We start from the raw sequence: 23,056 nt of genomic DNA on the forward strand, positions 1-23,056 counted from the left end.
TGGATGTGAGCTGCTCTTGCAGCTTCTGCGACAGTCCCTTTTTACAGAGCCTGTAAAACTGAACAAAGCAGAGCTTCAAGTACTGCTCCTACTAATGTCTGCAGATTAGGTGCTGAAATAAATCTGTAGGGGCTTGGTGCTCCAAGCAGGGGGTTGGAACTGGATGAGCTTTAAGGTTCCTTCCAACCCAAACCAGTCTGTGAGTCTATGATTATTAGTGACTCCAGTCTCTCTGAAAGAATTTTTGCTCTCTGAAAAATGCTTAATCATAGTTTCCCATTTGCTTCAGTAATGCCTCAAGCAGTAACTTAGCAAAAAATACAAATACCTAAAGTAGAAATAACTTTCATAAAGGCTGGACCTGCCTCAAAAAAAAAAAAAAAAAATTAAACACGCTTTGGAAGTTTTAAAGCAAATTAAGAAACCTAAAATATTTGCATTACCACATATAACAGTATCCGTCTTACAGTTTTATTTTCTTTTAAATGTCAAGAAAATGAAAAGTTACCACAACAATTCCTCCAAGGTACTCAAAGGCACAATGTGCTATGCAGCCATACTGCACAGTATACCCAAGAAACCGAAAGGTTTTTCCTAGGACATTTCGAAGCATGGTATAGTGTTATGTTGTTCAGCTGGTTCTGATCTACAGTAAAACAGAAGAATGTCATTCATTTGGTAACAAACAACCTAACATTTACAAAACTATCTTTTGTATCCCACAACTGACAGACAACATTTAACAAAACAAAAATAACAGTGAGTAAAACAAATAATCAGATGTATCTGAGAAGATTAATACAGTTTAAACTCAAATGCCAGCAAGAAGTTTTTAATTTCCTACACAGACCCATCCACGTGTACAATCAATGGACCCCTCTCACCAGCTTATTAATGAAATTTAGTTGAAGAGGACCTGAAACAAAAAACAACCTTTGCCAAACTAGAGAAATTAATGGGAGAGAACAGTGTCAGTGCTATCTGCTGACTCAGCTGGGATTCTTTTAGTCAAAACAGCAGACAGGCTTATCTGCCACGTGTCAAAATATGTGCAACAGTTCCAAAAAAATCCTCCCCTCCACTAGGTTTGGCTGAACGTAATGCGAAAAGCTCTAATTGTACCTTTAAATGCAAGATTTCCTTTCCTGACTGGACCACGTACTGTAACACAGATGCAGTTATTTATTAAATAACACTTGATAGAGTTGTTTTAATCACATGAAGACGGTGCAACTCAAATCACTGTTTGCCTTCAAGCATTAGCATTTAAAACTGAAGACTCAACAGCAAAACAGGGAAGTATTAAACCATCTGAGGTGATTTGAAAGACATTTCACAATTGAAATTACATTCACAGTAAACAAGTAATCAAGTAATCAACCAAAACTTTAAAAGCAACCTGGCAATCAATCAAATGAAAAAAGGTGTTAAGACCTAAATAAAATTAAGAGAGTCCTGAATGGCTTGCGTAAGTAAGACTATTCTAGGAAGAGAATACAACTGCAGACTCTGAAGGTTTCACAAACCCTTCGTTTGACTAGACTTCCATTACCAAAATGCTTGGCATTAAAACCTTTTGTCCTCAGCTACAATACAGTGACACAAGTTCTGCAGCACATAAGACTATAAATACCTTGACTCCCCCACATATTTAAGTCAAACTCTGATTATTAGATGTAATTCCTGCAATACTAATCTGTTTCCTTACTCCAATTTTAAGATTTTTATATATATATTTCTCTAAAGTGAAATACACACATACTGAGTATAACTGAAGCATTCTGCAAGAAATACGTCACCCTTAAACTATCAGCTTTATCATGAACTAAAACAGCAAGATTTCCCTCATTTAAGATGCTTGCTAAATAAATCCAGTTAGGTAAAAATAAAAAAATAAAAAAAAATATATAAAAAAAAGATGCTGTGTGCACAATATGCCCTTTTTAATAATGAAATAAAGACACACCCACCCCTTCTGTATTTCATGACATTTTGCTGTTTAAGTGCAGGGATTTAAAAGCGCATACCTTTACTTGCACAACACTCTCAGAAGTTAACTGGAACTTTGCCCGAATACAGTCAAAAGTGGCTTTTGTTCTTTGCATTTAGTACTTATTTATAAAGGAAAAAAAAAAGAGAGAGAGAGATTGCAGTGTTCTGTACTCAGCTCACTTCCGTATTCCAAAAAAAATAACATAAAACATCTCCAGAATAAATCATAGATTGGTTAGGTTTGGAAAGGACTTTAAGATCATCTAGTTCCAACCCCCACGCCATGGGCATGAAAAAAATCTGTAATTCGGCATCCTTCAGATTACCTAATAAACTCCACAGTAATGACCCCAAAATACAAAAGAAAACAAAAGTCTTGAAATGTTTCATTAGCACATGCAGTGCCCAGCATACTGCAGCGCACCATGTGAAAACTAAACCAGCTTCACCACAAGCAAAACGCTCTTTCAGCAGAATTTATTCTGGAGTACCAAAAGAGCGGGTGCTCTTCTCAACCCAGTAGGCTATGAAAAGCATAAACCAGCTCCTTGCTCTCAGCGCATGAAACACTGTGAGCCCAGAAACATATTCCAGGTGATAAAAGGAAGATGGAGTGACAACAAATCAATCTGAATTGCACAGCTAGTGTGAATTAATAACCACAACTATCTTGAGAGAAGTCGATCATCAATACTTCTTAACAGTATCTGCCAGAAAGGCCACCTTGCATCGGTCCTTGGTTGAGGCAGACAAATACTGCACAATCATCCTGTATTTCAGGTCCATGCTACTCAGAAACCTTATATTAATGTATTTAGAGTACAGAATTCAGGCATCTGTGGATATTAAAAGGAATTGGAGAAACTTCTCATGCCAACAGCTATAACTAATTTTTATTAAGAAATCAAAAACAATGGCTAGCTGTCTCTGAAAATGAGTTTCAAACTGATGGCAACTGATTTCCCCTTAGACTCTGGATGACATGTACCTCCCAATAGTTACAACTGAACACATTTGTTTCTCTCTGAGGTCTCCAAGTAACTCTGAATGAGGAGGGATAGATTTGTAAATAATTCAAGGAAACACAAGGTTCAGAGTGAGCTTTACCTACTGCTAGAGTGGTCGTGGTATAAAAGTCACCATGACAACAGAACATGAATGAGTAGGTTTCAAATTTGGGACCAAAGAGGTCCCAGTTCTCTTAAAACTCTTAAGCTCCGAGATGTGCATGTCATCACTCCCAGCTAATAAATGTGGCACAATGGACTTTTTTTTTAAAGGCTCAGGCTTATTAGATATTCATGATAATGATGAAAAGGCTTAGCTCTTATATAAGGCTTTGGATTTTTTTACACAAGGAAGTTAATTTCCAATTATGGCATATATATATATATATATATATATACACACACACCCCTAGATTATGGTTTGAACCTAAAAAGACAAGTTTTGAGGATTGGGGTTTTGTTTTAACATTAAGGTCCTAGATATCGAACGCAGAGTAACTACAATCATGAAAGTGTCCTCTTAATTTTGAGTAACAGCTTCTAGTTAATAAGTACATGGTTGTTCAGAGTAAGCCCAGTCAAAAAAACAAACCCAAACAACTAGTTTATTTTAAAAAATAACACAGAATATTTATCTTACAATTGCTCTCGCTTAAGCATCAGTAAATATAATTCTGCTTCCACAGAAAATTATTCATCAGTACATTTTTAAGAACAATGCCATACTGTTGACCACAAAAAGGCAAAGGGCTGAATGTTTTCCCACATCACACAATTTTAATACAAAGTGCTGCCAGCAGGCAACGCCACCAGATACAGCATAAGACCATTAAGCACAATAAAACAAATTATTTAAGTCACAGGCCCCTTGAAAACTTAATGGATCTGCTGTATAAACATCTTTATAGCAGAACTAACAGCGTAAAACCTATGGTAATTACTTCCAGGTACTATCACCTATCATATAGTAGGTAGCTTAAAACATTATACTGAAATAGACACTGTTTTTATACCACAGACATTGATTAAAAAAGGTTACACATCCGTATTTATCATGCAGAATACAATTCGTTTATTTTACAAGAACTGTATAGCTTATGTAAAATGTAATTACTGTTATCTTCTCTTCCCTTTTGCTTCCATAGCCTCTGCTTTCATCATTTGGGGTTTTTTGTTTGTTTGTTTATAAAATTAATCATAGCTAGCAGGGTGGAAATCACTCTGAGCCTCATGAATGACATCTAAGAGATGGGAAAGGATTAGTTCTCAGTTGCTGCCAGTTATAGCACCAGGTGGCTTTTTCTGCAGTGAAGGTGTTACCAATAATCCCATTACATTGGTACTAAATCTTGCAGACATCAAAATTATCACCAAGGTTCCTTTTCATCCCATCCTTTCCAAATGACTGGAAGTCGCTTCACCTGAAAGAAGTCAAATCCACATGCAGCTGCTGTTTTAGCAGCCAGCAGACTCCCCGAGAATGCCAATCGTGATCCAATTTTGCTGTGCTGGTGGCCCCCTATTCCCTGTCCAATAATACATCTGTTAAAAAATCCTATATCTACAAATCAAGTTTAATCCTACCAGGGACCTCATGTTGGTCTTGTCTTCCAAAAAGGCAGCAGGTTTTGCTGTCTATCTCTGCTAGCGTCTGGGGAATACTCTTTAAATCCCAGCCCTACTTAGAAGAATAAGCTAAGGATCACAAAACATGACCTCAAAAACCCTGATATGACTATATTCTGACCCAGAGGCATTCATTCTAGGTGAAGATTAGAACTTTGCATAATAAGATTACACAGCAAGTGAATGATATCAAGGGACTATCCATATGCAGCCGCCTGGTTTTCTATAGACAGCCTATGCTCTGCAATATGCAGTGCAGACGAAACAGAGCTCAGTCTTTCTAGCTGAAATAAAATAGATTCACATAAATTAGTTGGCCATTTCCAGATTCCTAAATCCCCTATTACAACTTTTATTGACAGCTCCTGTGAGGATAGCACAAATGGTATTCTCTTTGTATTCTTTGCTTCTGTACCAATCACACACAGAGGGAAATGTACATAGGTTGTCTAGAAATTAACATCTTGTTTTCTGTAATCTTGGATTACAATTAACTGTGTACATAATAAAATCAGGAAATCAATGAGCATATTTATCATTCCCAAGTAACCAATGACATTGTGTAACAGTTCACAGTTCAACACATGGTGCCAAAATTTTAATTTCAAGAAAATCAAAGTTGCAGCCAATGAAAGTGTGGCCAAACAACTTACTTGACTTGATATTAAATGGATTTTCACTACAATAAAAAACTTGCAGTCACATTTGCTTTATATAACACTTTCTAATTCTGAATTTTTACTGAATATTTAGTAATTGTTTAGCAATTTTTCCTTAGCTAACAAACTCCTCTCCTAACATTTTCCACTTCTAACCAGACACCATTCTTCAAACAAGGCAATCTTGCACCCATAAATTGCACCATCTCATTCCAAAGAGATACTCCAAGTTTGTTACTTTAAAAAAAAAGGCCAAAAAACTCAAAACAAAGAAAAACTAGGCCATTAGAAGACTAGGCCATTAAAATAACTACGTTTGAGCTGGTTTTGATGTTAAAATATTCTCCTAAAACTTCTGCATGAAGTTAATGTTACATAGCAAAGGTTACATACCATGCTTCCTGGTAAAGATTCTTCCCATATCAGATAGATAACATAAAATGTTTTAGATACTCTAATGATAATCTGAGGATTCCAAAAATTTAAAGCAGAACAAGGAACATTTTCAAAAGGTCTGTCCACACAGGGGGTCAGGCAGAGCTCAATTTGTATTTCTGTTGGTTTTCTCTAGCAGAAACACTGGATTCAATCTGGCAAATCAGAAAAAGCTTGGAGATATTCTAAAAGAGAAGACTAATTTTTCACATTATCTCTACTAGGCACTGGCAGTTTGTCTCCAACAAGAACTCCTTCATCTACTGATCTTAAGCTGACAAGGAGCTCAATACTGTAAACATAAACTCACATAATGCAATCCTGTGGTGTTAAACAACAAGAGACTACCTACATCAGAACAAGCAGGTTTTCAAAATAGATTTCAAGTAGTTATCACTGGTTCTATTTACCTTTGGGAAGCAACTCCTAACAATCTCACAACCATGTATAAAATGCTGTATTAACAGCCAGATGCATTCCAGGGCTTCTATCATCCTCTGCAGCTCTACATACACACTCATCTTTGCTGAACAGCAAAATCCGAATAGCTGAGCAGAGCCGTGGTTGTACACAGCAAGTCTGGGCCTCTGAAGGATGCTGAAAGTCACTTAATGGTTTCCTGTAACAATGTCAAAGTTAGGACAAATGCAAAAGGTCTGACAGACAGCACAGTCACTTCCCTGGTAACTCAGAAAATATGTCTATGTGATGAGGGTCAACTGACGATATTCTGAGCTATATACGCTTATCTTGCATTTCAAAAAATTCACTTTAACAGACAAACATTTAAAATTAATTTTAATTAATGAAGACAAAGAGTTACAAGTCCTATTTTCACATGAGGCACTATCTACAACCCTATAAAAGCTGAAGCTGTCCATGGCTCACATGCTCTCCGCACTTTCCAGTGCTGAGGCACCTTCTAGAAATACACAGGTAATTTTGGAAATAACACTCAAAGAAGCGAATAGAAGAGGGGTAAATAATTCCCCTATGCACTGACAAGTAAAAAGGCTGTTTACTTAAAATATTTGTCATTACAGGGATGATTGATTGCTGGTAAAATAAAAGAAATCCACAAACAGAAAACCAAAACTCTCCACATCAAACCAACCTATTTAGGTACACTATCCTTAAGGCTGTTTAGAAAGAAACACAAATGTCTTAATCTTACCCCAAGTGTCAGTTTCAGATTAGAATGCCATCATAGCAGTTTATGAACACACAAATCACAGTGTAAGATCTTAAACACAGTTAATCAAATCTATTACTAAACATTTGAAAAACACAAAGGCAAAACACAGACCAATTTTAGCACTGCAGAAAATACAACAGTAACAACGACTCTTTTTGTGTGTTCAATACTTCCAGGTTACAAGCATCACCTTCTAATGAAATATCAGATTCATACTCTACTTTAAAAAATGTTAAAACCAAGAGAAAGTGAATACACAGACAAAAGTGAGCTCAGCATTTACATTTTCAAGTTACCTGAACAGAAGGAAAAACAAGTGTTTCTCATTGTTGTAACTCTACAAAAATTGACGGCTTTCCCAAAACAATATCCCAATACAAATGTACATGGAGTCAGCTACTTACTTTTTCATAGCACAAACATATGTGAATTGATGCAGTAAAAATAAAACTGTAATTAGTACTTTTTTCTCATTGCTCAATAAAATTGTTTTAGTTATTTCTGAGCTGGTTTATATATAAAACACAAGTTCTGAAAGTTCTCCTCCCCTTACAGATACAAGTATTAAAAAAAAAGTTCCAAACATCAATAGATGAGTGCAATGATATTCAGTCTAAGTTAATCCCCAGACATCCAAATCCATGAATAAAAATTCATCAGTTTTAAACACACTGAGCCTATTAAGCAAGAACAAAAGCATATGCACAAAAGAGCTTTTAATATATTTCAAAGCCCACAAGAGCCATGGTCTCATTAAAATTATAAATTACACAAACATGGAATAAAGATTCAAACTGCAGTGCAGCTAAGCAGATTACAGAAAACCCCGCGTTCCATATGATAACACTCCATGGCCCTCCCAGATGGGGGCTTGGAACAAAAAGGCCATCGCTGCAGCTAGGGAAAACCTCCTTGTGATCTCTGGTTTCTGTTCAGCAGATGACAGCCAAATAATGTGTTGATTATTCTGTTTGTGCTGCTAAGCTTGTAAGATGGAATAAAAGCGATATGATCTATTGTGAACTCAATGCTAATGTGTTGTTCCACTCATTAATAATATACTGAATTTATTCTGAAACTACCTTTTTATCTGAGTTCCAGGTTTTAAATGCATGAACTACAATAAAAAGCCAGCATAAACTATTATTTAATTTCATGGCTTAAAGTAAAAGGTATAGCTGACAATAATAAGTGAGAAAACTGCCTACTTAGTGAATCCAATAAGCAGAAATGCCTTTCTCAAATTCAGCAAATGACTGTATGCTGAGGTGCAGAGTACCTGCACGACACTGAGCACACTCCAGCCCTGAAATGCATTATCATTGATACCAAACAAATTACAAAAAAAGGGCCTATATAGCTTAATTTACTACACATAACCACCCCAAACCTAAATTAAATGAGGACACAAGTACTTGTAAATAGAAAATAGTACAGAAACAATAATTCTATCATTTCACTAATACTACATCTCCTAACTTAACTATTTACGTTTTTAATAGGGATCAGATTTTACTTCATCTAAGTTTACTAAATTGGCTCTTTCCAAATACACACAATTTGCCTACCCCTTTCTTCCATAATATACTGCCTTTTGAAAGGGAAAAACAGTGTCTGGTCATACAGCTCCCTTTCACAGACTGATGATCTTCCCACAATTTCATGTCTTTCAATTTCAGGTCTTTTATGCCAGAAATGTTAAAAAGTCTATTTAAAAAAAAATCACTGTGGCTTGGAAGTAGCATGAAAATATCAAAACCAAACACTGTTTCACACTTTTTGGACCAATGGAAGCACGTTGATACACAGACAGTAGAAACATGCAGCTCCAAGAGTGCAATAGTTTTCTGATAAACATAAAAAATTATTTAAAAGCAGCTCAGTTACATTTCTTCCTTTGCTAGGGACACAGCTCTTAATTCACAGAAATAACAAAAAAAAAGGAAATTGAAGAGATACTGGAATCAAGCATATGTAAGTATTGAAAGACAAACTTCATACAAATTACTTTCCTAGAATAAGACCCCAACTGCAATGAAATAACACATATACATTTTATACAAAACCAAGATAACACCTTGAAATAATTAGCAAGGCTCACAGTCACACTAGCAACTACAACCTTACTGTTTTGTAAATGGGGCAGGCTCCTTGCAAGTTATTCCGCAGTAACCAGTTAGTCTTGTTATTTCTGTGACTTTGATATTTCGGTTTCCTCAATCTATTTCAGTTTCTACAACTTTAAATATTAATTTTCTTTTATTCATCTTACACATGTAATCTCATACAAGATGCAAAACAGTACCTGGGGGAAAAAATACTGTAGCAACTCAAGCATCTTCTTCTGATACTTTTATATGTCTATTACCAAGTATTTCTCACATTCTTATGGAATTCGTATCGTGAAAGGGTTTCAACAATAAAAAAAATAAATAAATCTTTTTCCAGCTACTGTCACAGCACCAATATCTAACTTAACACAACTTCAATGCATTACCGGGTAGATAACTTGAGTAGGTAGTAACTTGAGAATCACAAAGGTGATTCTCAGACACTGAAGCACAAGGGAGCTAACTTGCTTGGGTAGCCCTACTCCTCAATACATGCCCCTGAAAAGGATTTCAGCAAACACAGCAGTTTTGGTATGGAATTGGTAGGCTCAGTGCAGGAGATGCAAGAAGCTGAATCCATTGAGAAGAATAACAAAAGTTTGCTAAAATACAGCCTGGCTACAAAAAAGCCAGATACACAGTCAGTGTTTTCTGCTTTAATCACAATATTATGCCAAGTTCGGAACATTATACATTTTCTTAACTAGCCATTAGTGGATCTGGTTTATTATTTTTGGAGTGAGGTTTTTTACTATAATGCTTGCTTGTGTTTTATCTAACTGTATAAATCACATAGTCTAAATTTTAATTCTTCACTACTTAGAGACCCAAATGCTCTTTTTCATCTAACTCTCAATGACATAATTAGTTTACCATTCTAAACAACTTCTTACAACAATCATACATTTTGAAAAGCAAGCAAGACTTCTGTCTCTGTGCTGAGAAAATGTACAGTTACACAACTCTACAAAATTATTTATAGCAGCACATCTGGCTTCATCCCCCACTCCATGGATGGTCAGGATGCTGTGAAACTAGATGAAAGTCCATCAAATACATGTGAATGTTCCTATGACTCTGTAGTATCTTGCTCCTGTTGAAACCTGAGCGCTGTACACTTAGCAAAGCCAGTGACTAACATCATTAATTGGGAAAACAGAACTTGCATCATCGTCAGCTGGGTCAGTAACTGCATCACTATTCACAGTGCTATGTAAGCCACTACATTTAGCTCCATGTAACACACCTATATACATTTCAGTTCAGCCACTGCTCTCCTGCATGTCATCAGACTAAAGTTTGAGTAGCTCGTAACACTAAGACCAAAGGGCAATAAAGGGAGAAAAACTGCTTCTTGGAGGATACTACACTGTCAGAAGTTACTTCCCTGCTGGCAGGGGCTGAATATTCCAGCTAGCATTAAACTACCTGTCTGGAATATCTATGGAAGCCACAATGATCAGCATGCATCATTGGCCAGTACACTGGAAAACTGAGGTTAAAAGATTGTGGATCTCACCAAGAAGTTACATCCTTGCATATAAGTGCGTTAGCAAAGATTCCCATCTTTGGGAATCTTGCAATCAAAGGTCTTGGGATTTATTTTCACCTGTCAGTTCATCATTCTACCCCAGAGCAGGAGCTTTCTGAATCTCACCCAGCACACCTGTTGTACTTCAATGGATATCAGAGCCTGTTGTTGAAACCTAAGCTTAAAAACAATGCCAGCAATATAGATTCTATACTTCAGTAGTCTGAAGTCACCTATAAGCATGACAACAATTAACAATAACGTTTCCTTTATTTAAGAGGGGAGGTCAGACAGGTGGGGCTGTGTACACGTAAGACTTCTGACTTCTGACTCAGATTTTGTTTCCTTGTGATTTCAAAAGCTCCTGCAGAAGTTTCTTGATGGCACATTACTGTTATGTTTTGGCCAACATTAGAAGAGAGGGACAATTCTCCATTACGAAAACTTAAAAATATTTCAGCAATAGGAGACAAACTACAATTTCAAAAGAATTCTGACAGTGATTGGTTAAATCTTTTCTGGCCATGGGCAGGCCTCAAGTGCTTTGCAAATGCATTTCACAGGTTTCAGGTCTCACAATATTTCAGAAATGATAAGACACCTTCTATAGTGCTTCTCTAAGTACCTTCTATAGAATCCCACAATGTAGGTGAGGAGCAAGCACTGCCTATATTCTAGCACCTGCTGATAATATAGATTTGTAACAGAAATAATATGGTTATTTGGAATAATGCCTTTGAAGACTAAAAGCCCTCACAACTTAGCAGAAAGTGGTATTTTTCTAAAATCCAAAGTGTACCAATTCCAAACCTTTGTAATACCAGCATATTAGGAAAAAATGCTATAGAAACTATAAATTAATCTAAATAATACATATGTTTTTACAGATATTCAGTGAATCTTAGGCTCTAAAAGCACATACAGTATGTTACTTTGTACTTCTGCATTAACTTCACTTATATAAATAAAATTTTAAAAGTCACAGCTATTAACTTTTCCATTAATCTTAATTACCCACATTATTTACCTAGCTTTAGAAATGCCTGTTTAATGAAATATATGCAAACAGATACAACTGGAAGACAAAAACAAAGACTCAAGATATCAAAGCATTTAAATTACATTTTCCCAGCTGAAAAAACAAAGTTTACTCTCCACCTCTTCCACTGCCACGCTGAAGTGATAAACTCTTTTGTTCTTTCAGGGCAGCCATTTGATTCAATATTAAGCAGAATTCTGGATGTTAAGCATCTGAAAAGGCTACATTCAATCTGCCTTAATTTCTAGTTTTTAATCCTGAAGTAAGCTTGAAAAAGGAACCCAGTATGGAAAACATTACAGAGTATCAAAAGCCACAATACAAATAATACTCCTTTTCTAGTTGGTGGTTTTGTGATTGGTTGGTCCCCCCCACCCCCCTTTGCTTTTAGTCCTATCTTGCGAGTATTTTTAAATTAATGCACTTTTTTTTACAAACCTTTAATGATAAACAGAAGGAAAACACTCCATGAAATATGCCACTAATCTGTATGATACAAGACAGTACATTCAATTTACAACTACTTTTCGATATTACTGCTCTGCAAGTTGCAATACGTTTTTCTAATCTAAAATTACAGAAATATTAAATAACCTTTTTTATAATTTATTGTCTTCAACACATACCACTAACTCATGTCTCCTAATATCTACTTAGACTTTCTGTTTTAAAAGAGCTGTTTAAATTTGACACAGAATTAAATTTTTATTGCTGCTGTTCAACATATCCACAGGGATGCATTTAGGTTAATATCCAACAGATTTCTGAAGGAAAAAAAAAATATCATACCATGTCTTTTATAATATCATAGAACTGGTATGTCTTAGACCCTCCCTCTAATCCTTGCTTTGTCCATGACTGATTAGATAAGTAGTCTTAAAGCTATCTCATACTAAAAAAAAAAAAAAAAACAAAAAACAAACCCCACACTAAAAAAACAACCAACAAAACCAAATCAGGTCTTTTGGTATCAGAACTTCCAGGATTAAACATTCTTTCCATTTGTTGGCTCATGGCCTGAAGATCCTGCACTTTCAAAGTGATCCCTTTCTAGCTAGTTCAAAGATCAGGAAAATGAAGCCATCTTCTTTGTGGCCATAATCCATGACCCATGCTGTTAGATACTTAAGAACATCTCAAAAGCAAACCACCTTGTTTCAGCTCCCTGTGGGAGCTCAGCAGGGCACTAGGTCACATGACTGCAAGCCCCACCTAGTCAGGTGACTCTACAGCTAATCTGACTTGGTGACTATAAAACTTTAATCAGTACAGTCTAATACCATCACATTCCAGAACTGATGAGGGCAGCAGCTTGGTGAGGTAACAGCAAGTGCTAACACGATTAGAAATTAGAACTGCCCTTCAGATGCAGTTTTCTAGCTCTCTATCCCACACATAAACACAACAGCAATGTATCACTGAAAAATGATCAGGCAGGCATGCAGTTTTGAAACAAAATGCACTGAAATGTTTTATTCCAAAATGGATAGCATTTTGCTCATTGCCACAGAAGGACAAAAGCACACACTGAATGTTAGAAGGCACAATTAAAACCTAGGAAAATCACTGACTTGAACTCAAGGAAAATAAAACATGCACAATAAAATAACATTGTCTGCTCACACAACAGAGCTTCAGCTTGCATTAACTGAAAGTCCTAAAAATTTACATCTGCAACCCATGTTGCAAAGAGAGTTAATGAGAGCCCTGGCAGGTGTTTCCACTTACCAAGCACAAAATACCTAAAAAGCACACTTTAAAAAGCACTGCTATTTTGGGGACACTAGGATTTTTACCAAATCTGCTTGCTACAGTGAAATGACAAACATACTTGCAGATCAAATTCCGAGCATACCTTTTCCCAAATGTTTTGATTGCTGTCTCATTCACCCATTGTATTCCCTCCATTTTTTTCCTTAGGGAATTCTCACCCAAAAATCCTCTTAATCCATCTTAGAATCTGCATTTGGCATAGACAAGTAGTGAGAATTGGATCAGGTCTACATGATAATACACAAGCTGCAAGAAAGGAAAGTTGATGATTCTACAGTTTAAAACATCCCAATCTAGACAAAGGTTTAAACTTCTCCCCCTTACAAGTTGAGTTTGACCACAGTTGCCACAGCTCACCTGATAAGTAAGCTGCTAAGACATTTCCTGATCACCTGCAATCATCTCCATTCTTTAGTTTCTCTACATTTCAATTCCACCCCTACAGCAGAAATCATACGACTTATCTACCTACTAATGTAATGTCTTATATATGATGATGGGGCTTTTATATGCTAATACCTAGAATTACAAATTCCTGCAGTCTTGCTTTCTATAAGACAGCCCCTAGTGGGATCTTCTAAAATGGCTAGAAATTCATCTTTTGGGGAACATAAGCAAACCTTTAGTATCATTCAAAGAGAGCGAAAAGGTTATTATTCCTAAAGACTAAACACAGCTGATTTTAAAATAAAGAAGTTTCTATAAAACTAATTTCTTCTCTATTTATCTGAAAGGAATTGCAGGTGAAATTATAGAATCACAGGATAGGGTTGAAAAGGACCTTCAGATCATCTAGTTCCAACTCCCCTGCCATGGGCAGGGACACCTCACATGAAACCATGTCACCCAAGGCTCTGTCCAACCTGACGCTGAAAACCGCCAGGGATGGAGTATTCACAAGTCCCTTGGGCAACCTATTCCAGTGCCTCACCACCCTTAAAGAACTTCCTCCTTACGTCCAATCTAACCTTCCCCTGTTTAAGTTTTAACCTGTTACCCCTTGTCCTATAATTACGGTCCCTAATGAAGAGTCCCTCCCAAGCATCCTTATAGGCCCCCTTCAGATACTGGAAGGCTGCCATGAGATCTACACAGTCTTCTCTTCTCCAGGCTGAACAGCCACAACTTTCTGAGCCTGTCTTCATACAGGAGGTGCTCGGGTCCCCTGATCATCCTCATGGCCCTCCTCTGGACTTGTTTCAACAGTTCCATGTCCTTTTTATGTTGAGGACACCAGAACTGCACACAATACTCCAAGTGAGCTCTCACAAGAGAAGAGTAGAGGGGCAGGATCACCTCCTTCAACCTGCTGGTCACGCTCCTTTTGATGCAGCCCAGGATACGGTTTTCTGGGCTCTAAGAGCACACTGCCAGCTCATGTTAGGTTTCTCATCGATCAACACCCCCAGGTCCTCCTCTACAGGGCTGCTCTGAATCTCTTCTCTGCCCAACCTGTAGCTGTGCCTGGGATTGCTTTGACCCAGATGAAGGACCCTGTGCTTAGCATGCTTAAACTTCATAAGGTTGGCATCAGCCCACCTCACAAATGTGTCCAGGTCCCTCTGGATGGCATTCCTTCCCTCCAGCGTATCAACCAAACCACACAGCTTGGTGTCATCGGCAAACTTGATGAGGGCACACTCAATCCCACTGTCCATGTCACCGACAAAGATGTTGAACAAGACCGGTCCCAGCACCAATCCCTAAGGGAAAGCACTTGTTGCTGGTCTCCAGCTGGACATTGAGCCATTGACCACAACTCTTTGCATGTGGCCACCCAGCCAGGTCTTCATCCACCAAGTGGTCCACCTATCAAAGTGATGTCTCTCCAATTTAGCGACAAGGATGTCATGTGGGACAGTGTCAAATGATTTGCACAAGTCCAGGTAGATGACATCAACTGTTCTACTCCCGTCTATCAGTTCTGTAGCCACATCACAGAAGGCCACCAAATTGGCCATGCACGATTTCCCCTTAGTGAAGCCATGCCAGCTGTCACCGAGCACCTCATTGTTTTTCATGTGCCTTAGCATGCCTTCCAGGAGAATCTGCTCCAAGATTTTGCCAGGCACAGAGGTGAGACTGACTGGTCTGTAGTTCCCCGGGTCATCCATTTACCCCTTCTTGAAAATGGGGGTTATATTTCCCTTTTTCCAGTCATCGAGAACTTCACCTGACTGCCATGATTTTTCAAATACGATGGACAGTGGCTTAGCAACTTCATTTGCCAGCTCCTTCAGGACCCGCAGACGGATTTTACCAGGTCCCACAGACTTGTGTACATTCACGTTCTTAAGACGGTCTCGAACCAGATCCTCTCCTACAGTGGGCCCAAGGTCTTCATTCTCAGAGTCCCTGCATCTGCTTTCCAAGACTTGGCTGGTGTGGTTACAGCATTTGCCAGTTAAGAATGAGGCAAAGAAGTCATTAAGAACTCAGCCTTCTGCAAATCCAGGGTAGCCAGTTCTCCTGATAGCTTCCAGAGAGGGCCCATGTTGTCCCTAGTCTGTCTTTTATTCGCAATGTAAGTAATATCCCTTCCTGTTATCTTTCACATCCCTAGCCAAGTTTAAATCTAACTGGGCCTTGGCTTTCCTAACCTGGTCCCTTGCTTCCACCTTTTAGAAGCCTCTTTTTTTCCTTTACGTTTCCTGCACTTAATGCAACCTATACTAGTGTATCTCACTTAAAAAACACACAAGGAAATACTTTGTCTCATTGAAGTAACAAAAGGAAGCTTACTGCTTGGAATGGGGAGAAAAGTAATCACTGAGATAAATGCAGTGATTCTTTTTCTGGTAAGTGGTGACTTATTAAAAATATCCTTATTGGGCCTAAAAGTATTCTGTAAAAAAAGTAATATAATAAATATACTGCAATTTTTTAATAGTGTTACACACATCTGAAATATTTGGATATCTGCACTTCAGTGCAGTAAGAAATGGAAGAGCTGATGTGATGTTTCAAAAGTGAAGAACTCTGGAGTTTCAGCTCCCTCACTCAATTAAACACCATAATTTCTTCACCATAGGATCCCACAGACAATAACAGATTCTTGAACTCTTAAATGGATTGTGAATTACACTTTTTATTTTGTTAAAGTCTTTTCTAATCCAGATATTCACAATTCATTACTAGGGCCAAAGAGAAGTGACATTCAATAGGTTTATTTATTTCTTGTCATGTTTTTAAGTGTGTCCTTTGATTTTTTTTCCTCTAAAGACAAATACTTCTAAATTTGAACAATAATCTTCATTTGAAATTAAATATTCCTAAGTATTTCACAGTTTTGCAGCAAACATAAAACATTAAAGCGACCTCTTGATACTCATGATAAAAATTTAAAATGTCCAGTGTTTAACATATAAGATGCTTGGCCAGCAGCAAACTCAATGCAGTTTCACCCGCTAGGAAGAGATAATACTTAAAGTTCACCCTCCTGACTTTGAATTTTATATGGAGGAAAACCTTTGAGGTTCAGGATTGTTACCATATTGTTGCTCTTTATTGCTGCTTATATTTAATATGAAGATCCCCCGCTTCTCCTCCACCCCCAAAAAAAAGGTAGGATCAACAACCAAAGGTGCTCAAAAATAATGGCTTAGAGCAATAACAAAATCATTCATTAAAATTGGAGCTTAAGAGTGGAGAATTACATTACAGCCTCATTAGTACATCCTGCTATGTGCAAATGCCTTTAAGTAGCTTGGGACGCATCTGAAATGCCAACAGATTAAAAACACACAAATACCTGTGACAGTGGCTATTCCATATGCTTATGGGGATTTCTCTTAAATTCAGAGTACTATAAAGTGTTGATTTACACAGTAAGCATACTAAAGTTCTTCATTAAGACAAAAAGCATTCTAATGTCTTTGTATATAGTAAGTACAGAAAATGAAATACCAAGTTCAAATATCTCACTCATTTTAGGGTGGTTGTTTCCTGCAGTGTACAAGGCCACAGGCCACTATCAATAAATGGCTAATAAAAAGTAAAGGACAGGCTAATCCTCAAAAGACCAAAACAAAAAACAAAAAAAACAACCAAACAAAATAACTTTTAATGGGTTTAGTTACTGATTCAACAACTACATTTCTCGTTTAAAGTAACTTCTTCTCCTATAGCTCTTGGCATGATCAAGAGCCACTGCTTCCAAGTGAGGGGGTGTTAGATCATACATTTATTACAGACCTGCAGCTATGTACAAACGAGACTCCAAGCACACTCACATACATTACATACAGTTAACTGAAAACTGTTAGAAAACGCTTTACAAACACTTTTTCCTTCCAAACTCGCACACAAGTTTTTTTCCCAAAGGGGGACGCTGATCAGGCGGCACAGAGACTGGCGAAGGCACTGAGGGGTGCACAGGCTAGGTAGGCCTCTCCCCCTCAGGGCTCACTGACCTTTCGGCAACCCAACCCCCAGGAAGAAAGGAAGGCTCCCCTCCGCAGCACGGCCGGGTCACCGCCGCTGCACTACTCCACACCTCCTCCGTTACAGGGCAGGGTACGCCGCCACCCGACCCACGCCTCACGCCCGGTCGTTGTTCCAGGCCTCCGCCGAAAACGCGGCCACCCCTCCACACTCACCTACCTATTCTCCACCGGAGGCCACAACCTTCTCCGCCCCTTTAGCCCTGCGACGTGCAAACAACGCAGCCTCCCATTGGGCAGCGGGTTTCCTACGCGGCTCTCCCATTGGTGGATTGGAAAAGGCTTGATTCTTCCCGGCGGCCCCTTTCTCCTGCCAAGCGACGGGCAGCCGAGATGGCGGCAGCGGCTGGCGGGGCGTCGCCGTGTTGCGGGGCCACCAGTTTCCAGCGGAAGGCCGCGGCCGGCAGCCGCTTGGCCGCTGTGGCGGGCACCCGGCCCTCCGTTCGCCACGGGCAGCTGCTGCTCTCCAGCGGGCTCCCCTCCCTGGACTGTGTGCTAGGTTGGTGGGAAGCGGGACTTGGGACCTGGCTGCTGCCAACCCCTCCGTCAGCCCGGCGGCCCTGCCTGTCGTTTACCTTCCGCAGTCCCGCAGCTACTCCCGCAGGCTTTTCTTTCCTCCCCACGGTTCCTGGGATTGGGGGGAGGGGGGGGGGGGGAGGAAGGGAAAGAGGATGTGGCAAAGCAGGATCTGTTTCCCGCCTTGAGCCCCCCGCCCTGTGTGAGAAGGGGCAGGAGAGTGAGCCCGCTTCCCAGCCTGCTGCTGGGGCATAAGATTGCCATTTAGCGCTCATATAAATCGGTTTAAGCAACCTTTCTAGAGAGAAAAGGTACTCTGTAACTTAGTAACACATTCCTGTCTATTTCAGACTAAGGGATCTGAAGCTGTCGGTTTTGAAAAACGTGCCTGTCTGTTTCAGACTAAGTAAGGGGCCTGAACTTTCCAGTTTTGGAAAACGCTTGCTGAATCAACTCCTAGTTGCATGTGGTGTAGTTCTGGTGGTTCAGAATTTTTAGGCATTTTTAGGATGTGTTTGACTGTAAAGCTGGATTCTCAGTATGTCTTTTCCATGTTGCTCACCACCACTACATCATTATAAATGCCCTGTTTAGATAAATTACACTGGTGTGATGCTGTTCTTACTGTCTGTGAATCTGCTTTTGCCTGCTGTCAGTGTCAAGATGCTAGATAGTTCCTTGGACTGATCTGTTGTTGCAATCTGTGGCTTGAAGTAGTACTCCTTACCTGGATTGAGAACTAATTAACTTCACCAGTATAAACAGGTTGTTTTATCTGTATATGATAGGGCTGCGTGACCCTCTTACTAACTACTGACACAGCTACAGTACTTTTTCAGTGTATATAGATGGGACTACTTTTAGATGAGGAAAGTCTGACTTTAGCTTTGGTCATTCGTCTTTGGAGGAGTACATGGATGTCCTGGTTTCAGGAATGGTTCACTTTTCTTTCTAAGGATATCCTAAGGAGTAATGACAAATACAAAAGTTATATCCATTTTATAAATAAGTTTTTGCAGCCTTTATATCTTACGGAGAATTATACTAATTTGTCTTTTGTGTGTATGTGTCTGGTAGGGAACACCTGCACTTTCAACAGGGATTGGCATCTTTGTAGAAAAAGCTCAGAGGGAGAGCTTTTAAGAGAGAAATATTTCATTAAGTGAGTGTGATTTTTTAAAAACCCTTTAATTGCATAAATGCAAGATCTGCATTGAATATTCCAGTTGTTGTTCATACTCCCTTTTATAAACAGTGGATTTTGCACAGCATAGGTCAGACGATGTACACAGCTTCCATAGTAACAGGCTCCTAAATGTCCAGGCACTTGCTAACATAATTTTTAGTTGTTTTGGTTCACATTTGTATGGGTTTGTATACAAATCCTTTGCATATGGTCTGGTCTGGAAACTGGGGAGACGTGTTTCAGTAAACTTGGGATCCCTTCTAAAGTACCTTCTCCTCATCTTTTAAATATTCACTGATTTCCTGACCTTAACAAGTTTAACACTTTAACATCAGGAAAGTTGTTCAGTGCTGGCAATAGCATTGGGTTGTGGCATTTTTGAAAAACTGGAAAACCTGAGAAGCCGGAAAACTTGCTGAGTGGGTAAGGCCACAAAAGACTGCAAAAATGCTGAACTACAATAAAATTCCTGTTGATACCAGGTATTAGGCATTGTTACAGACAGACCGCCCAGCTAGGTGGACCTGTACAGAATCATTGATTTTGGAGGCTGGAGAGGGACCTCAGGCATTCAACTACAGCAACCTTAAAGCTAGCTCAACACTGAATTCAGAGTTGGTTCTTCAGGGCTTTGTAGAGCTGAGTCTTGAACACCTGCAGTGGCAGAGAGGCTTGATTATCTTTGTGGGGAATTTCCTGTTTCCTTATATCCACTTTGAAATTCTCCTGGTTTGTTACAGTATTGTTGATAGCTAGCTCTTCTTAATAAATGCATTTCCTTCCAAAAAGAAGTGGTAGATAAGTGCTGGATTTCAGATGCCATGTTCCCATCTCTAGACTTTATCTTCAAATTCACTTTCAAGATTTATAGGCCATATTCTCTGTAATGAGCTGTAACTATTGCATAATATAACCATCACATGCTTGGTACCAAATGTTTTGTTTCAAGGTGCTTAAAAAAAGGTTACAGATACCGTTTGAAAACAATGGGTTCTCAACTTGCAAAGACTGTTGTGTTTTTATCTCTGAGATCTTAAATCTTATTGCTGTAAGTAGCAGTGCGGAAAGTTACAAGTCTTACATAGTTGTTCATATGTTCTATTCCCTTAGATACTAACAAAGAAAAATTACACTAGCAAGGTTAGAAAGAATTACAAGTTCACACGTTTTCTTAGAAAACATGAAGATTTTACATTTTGCTTTTGATTCTATCAGCATTCCTGCTTATTTTTTTAATGTTGTCTGTTTTTTGCTTAATTTACTATTATTATTGTTCATTGTAATATGAATGTGTAACCATGGTAACTGCAATAGTTTTACATTCCATCTAATAGAGTACATTTGTTCAGGCTGTTCACTGCACCTGATAATGTAAAGCCAATCCTCTGACCTGACTTTGCCTTTAGCAGTCAGGGTATGCATGTTCCAGTGCTGGCTTGTAGAAAGAGGCAGTACAACTGATGATCTGAAAATACAGCTTGTGAGAATTTTGACTGCAGTGATACACAGTTTGACAAATTCCCTCTTGTGCAAGCAATTTAAAAGCAGAAGAGACACAACTTCTGTGGTGGCTGCAAGTGAGCTTTTATAACCAAGGTTTTAAGACCTTATTGCCATGAGGTGGTATGTTACTTATGGCTGTTTTGATCATCTTTTCCATGTCAAGCCATGATTGGTAAAATTTCGTAATTTTGAGCTATTTTTTTCTATGTGCTGTATAAAATATATGCTGATTTTAAGCACATTGTTAGTGAGCCATGCATTCTGTCTCCTTGAACAATTGAATGTGGTGAATATTGGAAGCATACTTTGTATCAAGCATCTGCATGATTTCTGATTTTGTTCTTTTTTTCTCCTCCTTGCCCTGTGGTACATCTTTGTACTTGGGGCCATTTGCGTTTATCTCCCAAGCAAATAAAATGAAACAGAAAGTAGTGGATTAGAGCATGGGGATTTAATGAGTAATTCTCACACTAGGATAACAGTGCTTCTAGTTGGTTTTGGGTTTGTTTTTTTTCAAATATGTAGGAAATGCTTGATTACTTGATCAGCTTGCCATAAACGTTGAGGCTTTTGTACATCTTGACTCTGGAGCATAGCTTAAAAACCTTGTGATGTGTTGAACTACAGCTATGAAATTGGTAGCTGACTAAACTTTTGTATTGCTCAAATTGTGGTACATCATGACAAAAGGATTCTGTTATGGTTTTAATTCAGGTGTTATGCAATATTATTAGCACTTTTTGACCTAGGGGAGAAAAATCTGCTTTTTCTCTTCCTTCTGGGTGCATATCAACATTTGTAATACCACCGGCAGAGCTAAAGATCAAGAAGTTGATCCAATCCCCATTGGAATCAGTTTCAGGTGAATTTAATCAGCTATTAAATTGGTAGACTGAATTATCCTGTTCACTACAGTCTACCTATGCGGTCCGGAATTCACTTCTTTTATCAAGAGCTTTGGATATTGTGTTGATGTGATTCCATTTGCTCCTAACTTGCTCTTAAAGCAGTATGTAATTGCAGAAGACACATTGCAGTTTCCTTCATGCAAAGCACTGCAATAGGCTAGTTGCATAGAGCCATCTGAACAGTTCAGGAATTTTTAGCTTTCATATTAGTCTTATGTGATTGTTCAACAAAATATTTGTAATCTGATTTCAAGTTATTCCACTATTTTCAGTCTTGGAATTTGGATTATAAATCTGTTTACTCTTAATCTAAAATAAAATATGAATTCTTCTTTCACTGTCTTTATAAAAATCCCTTCTTGGGACAACCATTTAAACCACTGTTATATATTTGTGCTTGCTGTCTCTTTGAGAAAGAAATAAAGCAATCAGGATGGGAGTTCGTAGCTGGTTTGTTTTTTTTTTTTTTCCTGGTCCTTCCTGTTGAGATCAATGGAATAAGAATCTATGCATTAACACATACTGGGAGTATTCTGTCTATTAGTCAGTCAGTCATCTGTGCTGGGACATAAGCATCTATTGTAATTGTTTAAACAAAAAGAAAAATAGTAGTGGCCATGTATAAATCTGTCAAACTGTATTTTTATTTTTGAACAAATATTTCAATCAACTGCATTCGTAGAGTTGTTTTTATGTCCAAGACATATTGCAAGAGACTTTAGCAGTCTGGGCTTTTTTCAGATGGGTGTTAAAATGTTCATGATCTGTCTGTCCAGGTTCCACTGGTTGAAATCCTACCTGCCTTACTGCCATGCCAGTAATAAGATAAAAAACAGTGGAGCCAAGATTTTAACTCATTGACGTGGCTGGTAATTTTCTAGCCTGTTATTAGGTCTCTTTACATACACAGTCCTTGGTACAGAAGAATATCACTTGGTAGTGATAATATGGATTTAACTGGAGCCCCAACCAAAGCCTTAGCCAAATCCCACCAAATCTTTCCCTCCAGATGTGTTCACAGGAAAATTCTGCTGTGCGCTGCTCCTGTGCCAGTGGCACTGGCGGTGCCGGGGTGGGAAGTGGGTCCTGAGCCCATAGAGTACATGACCACAGTTGGTCCCTGGTCAGAATGG

The 23,056-nt window shown here is 38.5% G+C and overlaps 2 protein-coding genes across 8 annotated transcripts in view; one reads left to right on the forward strand and one right to left on the reverse strand.

Moving 5' to 3' along the window:
* Positions 1 to 13,574, reverse strand: part of IMMP1L (inner mitochondrial membrane peptidase subunit 1) — a 31,049-nt gene extending 17,475 nt beyond the window's left edge. Inside the window, exons 1-2 of the mRNA XM_061462805.1 lie at positions 13,451 to 13,574; positions 509 to 646 (exon numbers count right to left, since the gene is read on the reverse strand). Coding sequence (XP_061318789.1) covers positions 509 to 613 — 105 coding nt within the window. The 5' untranslated portion in view covers positions 614 to 646; positions 13,451 to 13,574. The remainder of the gene's footprint in view (positions 1 to 508; positions 647 to 13,450) is intronic.
* Positions 13,575 to 18,092: 4,518 nt separating this feature from the next.
* The window catches only part of ELP4 (elongator acetyltransferase complex subunit 4), a 140,401-nt gene continuing 135,437 nt past the window's right edge, over positions 18,093 to 23,056 (forward strand). For 5 of the 7 annotated variants that reach the window (XR_009745009.1, XM_061462802.1, XM_061462803.1 and 2 more), the window contains exon 1: positions 18,093 to 18,309. Coding sequence is in view for 6 of the 7 variants with exons in the window: in XM_061462802.1 (XP_061318786.1) it covers positions 18,144 to 18,309 (166 nt within the window). In the remaining variant the exon portion in view is untranslated. The remainder of the gene's footprint in view (positions 18,310 to 23,056) is intronic. The other 2 variants (XM_061462799.1, XM_061462800.1) reach the window with 1 other exon arrangement.

The sequence above is a fragment of the Pezoporus flaviventris genome, unplaced genomic scaffold (genome assembly GCF_033815535.1).
Source record: "Pezoporus flaviventris isolate CSIRO_AGI_PZ_B2104156 unplaced genomic scaffold, CSIRO_AGI_Pfla_v1 ptg000036l, whole genome shotgun sequence".
Taxonomy (NCBI): Eukaryota; Metazoa; Chordata; class Aves; order Psittaciformes; family Psittacidae; genus Pezoporus; species Pezoporus flaviventris.